Source organism: Callorhinus ursinus, unplaced genomic scaffold (genome assembly GCF_003265705.2).
Source record: "Callorhinus ursinus isolate GAN/ISIS: 27379988/994484 unplaced genomic scaffold, GSC_fseal_2.0 scaffold18, whole genome shotgun sequence".
NCBI lineage: Eukaryota > Metazoa > Chordata > Mammalia > Carnivora > Otariidae > Callorhinus > Callorhinus ursinus.
The window spans coordinates 17,106,393-17,117,394 of record NW_027397080.1 but is presented as its reverse complement, the minus strand read 5'-3'; the positions used below and the strand labels follow the sequence as shown (position 1 = coordinate 17,117,394).

At 49.9% G+C, this 11,002-nt stretch overlaps 1 protein-coding gene across 2 annotated transcripts in view; it reads left to right on the top strand.

The window, feature by feature from the left end:
* The first annotated feature begins 1,655 nt into the window (after positions 1–1,655).
* The window catches only part of ARID1A (AT-rich interaction domain 1A), a 67,079-nt gene continuing 57,732 nt past the window's right edge, over positions 1,656–11,002 (top strand). Inside the window, exon 1 of one of the 2 annotated variants that reach the window (XM_025856786.2) lies at positions 1,656–2,864. In XM_025856786.2, coding sequence (XP_025712571.1) covers positions 1,725–2,864 — 1,140 coding nt within the window. In that variant the 5' untranslated portion in view covers positions 1,656–1,724. The remainder of the gene's footprint in view (positions 2,865–11,002) is intronic. The other variant, XM_025856787.2, reaches the window with a different exon arrangement.

Here is an 11,002-nt window from a genome sequence, read left to right as displayed (position 1 = left end):
GGCCATCCCTTTTCTGCACTGGTTCTTTTGAACACTCGGTTTCCTCCAGTCCCTGGAGCCTCTTCTGTCGACTATTCACAGTCTTACAGGTACTGTCTTTGAAGACTGGGACTATGGTCATTGTGCTCTAAGTTCTCTTAAGAGGAAAAGATTGGGCTTGGGTTCTCCTGCTAGAAGGCTGTCATATGCCCCCAAAGTAGCTTCAGTGGTGAACATTTTATGTTAGTGTCGAGATAATCCAAGGCTGAGATGATCAGCTTTGATCTCAAACCCATTATTATATCCTGATCCCATTGTTGGATATGACACGACTTGATCGCTTTTTTTTTTTTTTTTTAAGGCTAAGTGGACGGGGAGGCAGGGTACTTTTTAAAATCATCCTCCTGTGCCCTCTGACAGGGCAGTCCCTTCCCCTCTGTCTTCCAATTCTATAAAATGGGGATAATGGGACCTCATGCCCCCAGGGCCTTATGAGGTCCGGCTAATGAGGGAGAGGAGTGGGAAAACGAAAAGTCTGAACAATGACCCCTCATTCCGTTGGGCTTTGCAAAGGGGGGTAAAATGCAAGGCCCTGCTCGCTCACTCAGCTGGGTCTTTAAGAGCGGGTTTGTAAAAGGCTTTGAAGAAAAGTGCTGTAGAGGTGCTAAGCAGCAGCCAAGAGACCAGGCCCGCTGCCAGGGGGTCAGGCCTGGGCCGAGGCGGCCGCGGTCTCGGGCTCAGGCCAATTTTACAGCCGCGAGTAAAGTTCACGCTGCCCGCTCCCCTCGGTGCGGCCTGGAGGGGACCGACCCGGATAGGAACGCCAGGAGGGAGGCAGCGCAGGCTCCGGAGAGGCGCAGGCTCCGGGCCGGGTTTTCCCCGAAGCCTTCGGCGGCGGCGCTGCCGAGCGAAAGCGGCAGAGGGCCTGCCGGCGCCGCGGCTCGTTCTCTCCCCTCCTCCTTTGTGAGGGGAAGGGAGCGAGTCCGTTCCATGGCCTGCGCCCGCTCCGCGCTCCGTTCCGGGTTTGCCAGGCGGCCGCGACGGCGCTGGGTAAAATGGCAGTGCTGAGCCTCGTGTCGGAGTGAGGGGGACTCGGAGGAGAGTGGGGCGCTCTAGCCGCTCAGTCCGGCCGCCCGCCCGCTCGCCAGCCCGCTGCCGCGCAGCAGCCTCGGCCCGCGCCGCGGCCGGGGAGGGGAGGCAGGGCGCCCGGCCCGGTCCGCGCTCCGACTCTGCCTCCCGGCGCCGGGGCTGCTGCCGCGCGCCCTCCAGCCCGCCCGTCCCGGGTCCCCCTCCCCCCGCTCCCTCCCTCCCTCCCCGCCCCCTCCCCCTCGCCTCCCTCCCTCCCTCCCTCCTCCTTTCTCCGGCAGCAGAAAGCGGAGAGTCACAGCGGGGCCAGGCCCTGGGGAGCGGAGCCTCCACCGCCCCCCTCATTCCCAGGCAAGGGCTTGGGGGGAATGAGCCGGGAGAGCCGGGTCCCGAGCCTAGAGAGCCGGGAGCAGCTGAGCCGCCGGCGCCTCGGCCGCCGCCGCCTCCTCCTCCTCCGCCGCCGCCAGCCCGGAGCCTGAGCCGGCGGGGCGGGGGGGAGAGGAGCGAGCGAGCGAGCGCCGCGCAGCAGCGGAGCCCCGCGAGGCCCGCCCGGGCGGGTGGGGAGGGCAGCCCGGGGGACTCGGCCCCGGGGCGGGGTGGGAGGGGGGGAGAAGACGAAGACAGGGCCGGGTCTCTCCGCGGACGAGACAGCGGGGATCATGGCCGCGCAGGTCGCCCCCGCCGCCGCCAGCAGCCTGGGCAACCCGCCGCCGCCGCCCTCGGAGCTGAAGAAAGCGGAGCAGCAGCAGCGGGAGGAGGCGGGGGGCGAGGCGGCGGCGGCGGCAGTGGCCGAGCGCGGGGAAATGAAGGCAGCCGCCGGGCAGGAAAGCGAGGGCCCCGCCGTGGGGCCGCCGCAGCCGCTGGGAAAGGAGCTGCAGGACGGGGCCGAGAGCAATGGGGGTGGCGGCGGCGGCGGAGCCGGCGCCGGCGGCGGGCCCGGCGCGGAGCCGGACCTGAAGAACTCGAACGGGAACGCGGGCCCTAGGCCCGCCCTGAACAATAACCTCACGGAGCCGCCCGGCGGCGGCGGCGGCGGCAGCAGCGATGGGGTGGGGGCGCCTCCTCACTCAGCCGCGGCCGCCTTGCCGCCCCCAGCCTACGGCTTCGGGCAACCCTACGGCCGGAGCCCGTCTGCCGTCGCCGCCGCGGCGGCCGCCGTCTTCCACCAACAACATGGCGGACAACAAAGCCCTGGCCTGGCAGCGCTGCAGAGCGGCGGCGGCGGCGGGGGCCTGGAGCCCTACGCGGGGCCCCAGCAGAACTCGCACGACCACGGCTTCCCCAACCACCAGTACAACTCCTACTACCCCAACCGCAGCGCCTACCCCCCGCCCCCCCAGGCCTACGCGCTGAGCTCCCCGAGAGGTGGCACTCCGGGCTCCGGCGCGGCGGCGGCCGCCGGCTCCAAGCCGCCTCCCTCCTCCAGCGCCTCCGCCTCCTCGTCGTCTTCGTCCTTCGCTCAGCAGCGCTTCGGGGCCATGGGGGGAGGCGGCCCCTCAGCGGCCGGCGGGGGAACCCCCCAGCCCACCGCCACCCCCACCCTCAACCAACTGCTCACATCGCCCAGCTCGGCCCGGGGCTACCAGGGCTACCCCGGGGGCGACTACGGCGGCGGTCCCCAGGACGGGGGCGCCGGCAAGGGCCCGGCGGACATGGCCTCGCAGTGCTGGGGGGCTGCGGCGGCGGCGGCGGCGGCGGCAGCAGCCGCCTCGGGAGGGGCCCAACAAAGGAGCCACCACGCGCCCATGAGCCCCGGGAGCAGCGGCGGCGGGGGGCAGCCGCTCGCCCGGACCCCGCAGGTACACAGCTGAGTGGGGAGGGGGCTGGGGCGAGCGGGGTCCTGGGAGTGGGTGGCGGCTGCGGGGAGCAGGCCACAGCCTTGGGCTACCCCCAGTCCGGGGCCCCCACTGCTGGGGAGCTGCCATTGTCTGGCTCTTCTCTTAAAATGGCTGCCTGTCTGCCTTCCTCTCCTTCCCTCCTTCAGCCTTTGTGTGGGGCTTTCCCTGAGGTGTATGCTCCCCTTCTCCCTCTTCCCTGGTCCCTTCGAACTCCTGGGGTCTTCAAGGGGGTGCGGGGCAGAATGTGCGGGGAAGGGCCTGGCCCAGGGTGTGGGGGGTGCTGGGGGCTCAGGTTAGGGGTGTGCAGTGCTAGGAGCTCGGGAGTTGAGTGAACAATTCTTTGCTCACCTGCCGCTCCTCTCTGCCCGCTCTCCTGCCTTCTTCTAGGCCGTTCCCCATTTGTGCTTTCAAGGAGGGGCCCCTCGGGCTCTGGGGTACCTCGGGGGAGGGCAGGGGCCTGCTTGGGGGCAGCTAGAGGCCGGCTGCGGTTCACCCAGGGCAGCCCGGGCCATCTCCTGTCTTAGTCTCCGTCGGCCCAGTGGCCTGGGCTTCTCCCTGGAAGTGCTGGTAAACAGCTGAGTGATTGGAGTAGTAAGTGCAGATTGCTTTGGTTTGGGATTTGAATTATGGAGGTAAAATCCTTCTGTCAAAGCCAGGAGACAGTTGGTCTTAGGTTGACATCCTATCTGTGATCTGATTGGCTCCCCATCTCCTGCTCTTGGCCATTTATAATTGCCTCTGATGTAATGGTACAACAATCCTGATGAGCTCATAAACTTTTACACTCTGCTTTTCTGCCAGTGATAACCCAAACCATCGCTGCCACTATCTGCCTTTTATTCCAGAGCTGAAATTGGCTGTGACCTTGAGGAGGGAGGTTTAAGCAGCAATACTGTATCAGCAGGAGCAGAGCCCCAGACAGGCTGCCCTTGTTACATTGTGCCGAAACAAAAGAAGAGGCAGTGGCATTTTGCTTGTACCTTGGATTTATTTTGCTTGTTATGTTTTATGCAGCCTGAAATAGATTCTGTGTTGTCAGAACAGTAGCCGAGTTTTTCTCTACAATGGGTTTGCTGTTTGTTTTGGTTTTGTGACTTTCCTGATGGTATAAATGACTTCTTTGATGGCTCTGAAGATGCATTTGTCTTGAGTAATTTTGACCCTGTTCGCTTTGCAGAATTGAAATTATTTTACTGGGCTTTTTATTGAGTGACAAATGTGGGATCTTTATGGGAGGGGTAAGAGAAAACTTTTTTTTTTTTTTTTTAAGAACTGGAAGCTTTCTGAGAGAATTTCATATTAAGTTCAAGTATTCTGTTTTAAGGAAGACTGGCCTCATTTCTTTGTTTACATGTTGAATCTTGTTTACACTTTCTTTTGTTAATTGAACTTTGGGAGAGCAGCTCAATTTAAAGAGAAGCTGACATCTTTAATGATCTTGCAGGGACTTTCTCCTAAAGGCCTGGTTTGGTGAAATTTATCATTTGTTCCTGGAATATCAGAAAGGCTAGTTTTCTGTTTTGTCATCATTTTAGAGCTTTGAAATAGAGATCATCTGATTTTTTTCTTTGCATTTTAAGGTATGTTCCACTTTTTTTCCCCCCTATCTTCCAAGATAATAAAGATAGAACCTATAATGGTACTTGATATTTGCTTAGAAATGACATCTTTCAGGTACATTTTTATGCATTCTGTTTTATTTTTATTTGCTCTTAGTACCTCTTCATGTTCTTAAGCGTTTTCGTCAGGAATATTGGGTATTCTGTGGAGTGACTATCTTTTGAACGAGGGGAAAAGCTCTTCATGCCCCCCTACCCCCAGCAGTACCCAGTTGTACCTTCCTGCTATGAGATTTTGTTCACTGATTAGCTGTGTTCCTTCCTCATCCTAGAACTGCTTTTCTCTTCTCTTGAGCTGGGAATTTTTAAAAAAGCTGTGTTAAATGGCAGATTTAGAGCTCTGTGCCTTGACTCCACATCGTCTATAATGTTCTGTGTTTGGACAAGAAACGGGAATTTTAAATGGAATTTCTGGTGCAGGAGGATAAGTTTTGTCTTAGGAAAGAGAACATCCTCTTGTCTCCGGATAAGAGACATATTACATTTCTTTCCCCTTGAGGGGAGGGAGTCTGAGCCATTTACCTTTCTTAAATTATTAGAAGAAATAATTTGGGGTAAGTCAAGACTCATTTAAAAGCAAAAATTAATTTGAATTCTGCTGGTTTGGGGATATTCAGGCAAACACTTTGTTTTTTGGAGGGAGGGGGATAAAACCAACTTTTGCCATAGAGTGATTTCTGTTTTTCAGTCATTAAATATTTGAGCACTTTTATGTGCTAGGTACTATGCTCTGTGCAGAGTAAATGGTAGAAAAATAGATGTAGTCCCTGTCTGGAAGCTTGTTTGTGCTGCCTCTGGGTGAATTTTTGGATTCACTTTTAACATCACCATACCTAACACTTAAAACAACATAGGTTCCTGTTCAATTTCAGTTCAGTTGCCTACTCCCCTATGCCCAGAGAAGGGGGTGGTGAGCATTCACTTGTGGAAGAGACAGTACAACTTTCAGTTTTGTGGTAGTCTCCACGAAGGTTGTAGGTGGATAGATTTTGATATGAATTCCTCTTTGCTACTTAAGGATAAAGCTCTTGTCAGACCATGAAGCCTTATTCTTAAGCATTCTTAAATAACAGGGTCTTGCTCTGTCCCTTTCTCAGTCTTGGATTAAGACTGTTTTGCAGAGAATTGATTGACACAGCTAAGGTGGTAATGTTCTCATTTGACTCTGCCTTTATGAAATAAAGATTAGCTAAGTGTTTGTATTGTGGCTCTCTTTTTCACAGGAGCGGGAAGATCCTAGCAGGCAAACTTTTCTTTTATTGCTTTCCATAAGTAATACTGTGTCTCAAGGTGTTGAATCCTGCTACTGATGAAATACTTTTTGCTCACCTATGCACTTGAACCTCATGTGAAGTTTTTTATTTGGGATGCTTTTAGCTGTAGTACCTTGAGAGTAGTATCAGTTCATCAAAGTAAAAAATGAAATAGAATATGTAGTCCAGGGTCAAGATGGATTTGATTGTAGAAGTTTGGCTGTTAGTTCTTGCTATGGAAATATCAAATGATATTTCCGACTCCTGGGAAACAAATACAGGAATCTTGGGCTTATTATGGGAATGCCTACTGGCAGAAATTCTAGGCTGGCTAAAATACAGGACTCTTGGAGCTCTCTCAAGTAGGAGGGACTGGGAAAACCACACTGAGATGGCACTTAGTTTTGAGGCTTCATGTTTCTCTACTGTCCATGAGAGAACTAAGGGTGATGGGGGTTGGGATGGTGGCAAGAGAAGAGAAAGCAGCAGGACCAAGGTTGGCTTCTTTGTATTGGGCCCTATAAGGACTTTGCAAGGTACCTTCCTTTGTGTGTGACACAGAGTAACCGTGACAAGTGGCACCTGCTGTAATAAGATGTCTTGGATTGCATTAAACATTCATCTGTTGGATTGATTCCTGTAGGGTGTGATGTCTACAGTAGGCTTTAGCAGCGAGGTTAGTGAACTTTTTTTAAAATGTGGAAATAGGCTAACAAAGTATGGTTAGGGCCCTTTCCCACCCCACCCCCCTCCAGGGTTGTATTGATTGGCTTCAAATCCCAAAATTCTAGAAGCCACTGAACCAAGCAGAATATGTGTTAAAATATGGTATTCAGAATAAATTGGCACTGAATTGTTCTTTCCTGCCGGTGAGCTGGGATACCTCAGTCTCTAAAATGGAGTTCTGATTACCATGGCTTTCTCCTTGTTTGGATTGGTCATTATCATTATTGATGCGCCCTGAGTTGTGTGTAACATAGTGGTGAGGGCTAAAGAGCACAAGACTTAGGAGCAAGAGGCTTTGGTTCCACATGCAGCTCTAGATTAAGCTGTGTGATTTGGGGCAAGCCATTGACCTTCTCGGTTTTATTTTCCCTTCAGTAAAGTGAAGTTGGTGGACTGCATGGTCTTCTTCCTCTCTGATGCTACACATTGGGCTGTGCTTCCATACCTGACTTATGAGGGCAACTTCTTCCTGTACATGTACCGGTAGGGGTCTTGAGACCATCTTTCTTCCCTTGGGCCTGAAGAACTCAAGGCTGTTTTCTCCTGAGGATTTACGGGAACAAGCTCTGAACAGTTGGGTACCACAATGATCTGTGGCCCTTTACAGCAAAAGCCCTACCAGACTATTTTGCTTTAAAACTGTTTATGTTTATCATTAATCATTCCACCTGGCTGGTGGTTAAAACACTAAACATTAATTGAAAAATTGGGCAGACTCCATTAAAGCAAGACTTGAAAAATAGTTGCTTCAAAATCTCCACGAGGGGAGTTTGGGAGTAGGTTCAGGGTGGGGGAGGGAGTAGACATTCATAACATTAGCACTCTGCTGCTTTCAGGGGGGTAGGAAGGTGGGGAGAGGTAGCTTTAAGTTCTCCAGACTCTTCGGGTGTTTGGGCAGGTCTAGGTCTGGTTTGGGCAGTTGGTTGTAATCTGAGTGCCTGAACTTGCCCTGTAAGTTTTGCTGAGAGAAGAGCAAAAGTTCCTGAGACTGGAACAGGAAAAGCTAAGCATTACAGGGTCAATTTCATAGACCTATTGCCTTTTCTCATACCTTTGGCTTTTTAATCTAGGTGGTGTGATTTGCAAGTGCTCCTGGAAGTGCTATTCTTTCTCTTCTCCAGCACACCTGAATTTCCATTCTTTCTCCTTCTGGCTTAGTAGTTTAGAAGTGTAATTTAGGCATCTTAGAAGTAGGCTAGAAGGAAGCTTCCCTTTATAAAAGGGGGAAAGGTGTTTGATAATTCTCTGCTTGACACAGCAGCTTCTTCCTCTGTGAAGGAACCAAATGTTTCAGAGCTTTGTGTAAATACTTGCTGAGCTGTCAATATGTACCCAGGAGGTTTCTGTAGTAAGATATAAACGGCTCTATAGAATGTTTGACAGGCAAATTAATAAACAGTTTTCAAGCAAAGATAATGCTAGTCTGTTCTCATGCGGTGGAATAAAATAACATTGGAGAAAAGGAAATGTGGATAGAAAAGGGGGTAGTACGGGGGTGTGGAGACTTGGAGATAAGGAGAGATGATCTAAAAGAGATTGGAAGTGAAAAGATGGCAGAGAAGCCTCCATGGTCCTGGCTCCAGGCTAAGTTCAGGGCACATGGAGCCCCTGTTCAAAATGGATTGCAGTTTCAGAGTGAAAATAAACAGAAGTTTGGAAAGAAGATCCTAAGTTTCATTAGTGAGGTAAGTGTGCTCCAAAAACTTGGTTTATGAGACTTTGAGTTTTAAAGCCTTGTTCTTTCGGAACGGTTTTGTAGTTTGGTGAGATGTTTTTAGGGTTGGGTTTGCATTTTTGGAATACCAGAAAGGGGGAAAAAAGATACTACAACTTCAGTGTCGTCCTCAGCCTCTGTTTTGCTGTGGCTCTCAGGATTATAAGCCCACTTTATGGGCTGGGTTTATTTGTATAGTTTTTACCGGACTCCTTCTGTGCATCATACGTATATATGTTAAAATTAATGCTCCCAGGTTCCTGGGTTAGTACAAAGTCCAAATGTTTTGGGGACTCACTAAATCCTGCCTGAAGGGTTATATGGGTAGATTCAGTCTTTGTTTTTGAAATTGCCATTTTAGGATTAAAAACATTTCTGGGTTCCTTCAGTGAAACATTCTTTTTATAGAGGAAGAAATATTTTAGAAGTATTTTAGTTGTGTGCCTGTGGCTTTGGTAGCCTTGTGAGATAACCAGATTTATCTTCTCAAAGTTTCTTTTTAAAAACAAAATCCACTGACTCTGACACCAGTTTTCATCACAAGAAGTGTTTTTATAGACCAGAGTCCTGGAAGTGCCTGTTTGACTCAGCATAGTAGTAGGGAATATGAATGTCATTATGGCCCTGACCATAATTTTTTGGTTCTGCTAACTTACCAAAAGCTATCAGCTTGTTTTAAAACAAAATACAAAAACTTGGTTTGACACAGACATTGGTTGCCCAGGCCTTTCTCATTGTTATGGTGGTAAGGGTAGTAGAACATCAGGCTCGTTGCTGAGAGTATGATTTCTAGCTCAGGGGGATTTGGAGATTCAAATGGGAGTAAGAAATAGCCGTATGTGAACACACCAGTTAGATACTAGAAAGGGACTTAAAAGAGACAGTATCTGCTTCAGAGGAATTTCGTTTTCTTGGCAAAGCATGCTTATGTGCACACATCTGGAAAACTTGCAAAGCTTATAAATGGGTATAGACCAAACTAAGAGTATGAGCTGAAGGAATTCAAGAATAAGGAGCAGTCAGAGTTGGGCAGGGTTAACCTGGGACAGCTTTTCAGAGGCAGTGATTTGTGAAGCTTAATGTTCAAGAGGGGGAAAGTTAAAATATTAATTTGCTTTTTCATAATGCTACCCTGAGTGCCATGGGCTTTATAGGATCCACATTACACAACCATCTCCAGACCTGTAGATGCTTCATTCTGGTGACTTTGAGAATTTGGACTGTAACTAAAATTCCATGAAAGAGAGTGGCTCCAGGGTCTTAGTGGTTTTTGTGGTTATGTGGGGACTTTAGTACAACCTGCCAAGTTCTTTGGCCAGTTTCAGGGGCTCTTTTGTAGTAATTTTGGGTTTGGAAGGTTGTGTCACCTTCAGAGTTGTGTGCCCTGGACAACTCTGCAGGGACGGTGGTTCAACTTTGGTTGGAGAGCTTAGGTTTTTTTTCTTTTTTTGGCAGAGTTAATCGATTTTTCTTAAACAAAGTGAGAGCCATGAGGTACCTGTCCAGACACTTAGGCTGTTGCTATTTCTAAAGTTGGTAGCTGTACTGAAGCTGAGTTGCTGGGATCAGACCTTATATTGAGGGTAGATGGGTGGGTAAGCCTGCACATATGCAGTTTGCCCATCTGTTCACAGAAATGGCCTTTAATATTGTTTTTGATTAGGTTGGCTGTGGCCAAGAAGCTCATAAATGCTGCAAACACATGCTTATTCCTTACGGGAACCTTTGAAATGGCAGTGATTTTGGTTTCTCTTTATCTGCTGGTCCATGTGCAATGGGACCACACATGATTTCTGGCACTTTTCAAGGGGCTGTAAGTGGATGCTTAACAGCTGAAGATGCATGGAGAGTCCAGTGCCAGGCTACTAGAGTGCTTTCACCTGAAAGAGAAAGCTAGGTTACACTGTTCCAGTGTACAAGTATGGAGTCTTGAATACAGATTCTAGTTTAGAAATCTCTCTTCCAACTTCTTGAGCCTTGCCATTCTGGCATTTTGCAAAGCGAGTTTCCAGTAACTCAGAATTGGGGCACAGTGGCTCATCTGCCATGGATAGCAGGTGAGTAGGGGCCTGAGATGAACTCCTTAGTCTGTCTGGGTTTTAGAGGAATCCAAGTTAGGGTGAATGTTGACTTAACTACCTTGAGTATTCTTCCCCAGAATTGTTCCTCCCCCCATTCAAATGGGATAGAATTAGTTTTTATTGAATGTTAAAGGACATCTGAGTGAACTTACATTTGTTTTTGTTAGTCATTTCTGCATACCAGAAGATGGTCTTGGGACAGGTTGAGTCTTTGCAGTGGCTTCTGCATTTTCCAAGGGTGTACTGCAATGAGAGGTCTAATGCCAAGAATGCATTCCAACACGCTGCAGAGTAGGAAATTTGATCCCTAAAATGTTGACTTAGTGTTGGTTATGGTACATATTAGAAATCACCCAGTAATCCAGGACAGATTTTTGTCGCCCTCCAGGAAGCTAATGTTGATATGAAATACTAAGGGGCTTTGGGCACCGGGGCTATGTGCTCTGCAGGCCCAGAGTGCTGCTTAAATTGCCACCCATATGAAGAGGAAATGTGCCATGTGCTTTTTTTCCTCTTTTGCATTTGGGCTTCCTTATGGCTTCGTTGCTTCTGGGTTCCCAAGTCTGCAATGTTAGATATTAGACTTCCTCCTCCCTTGGCACAGGCACATTCATGATTTTCTGTGGCTCATCACCAGCAGCCAAGATTTTTGTATGCTTTTTCCCTCTTAAACTTGTTAGCTTTCAGCTTGCTTGTTTATAGACAT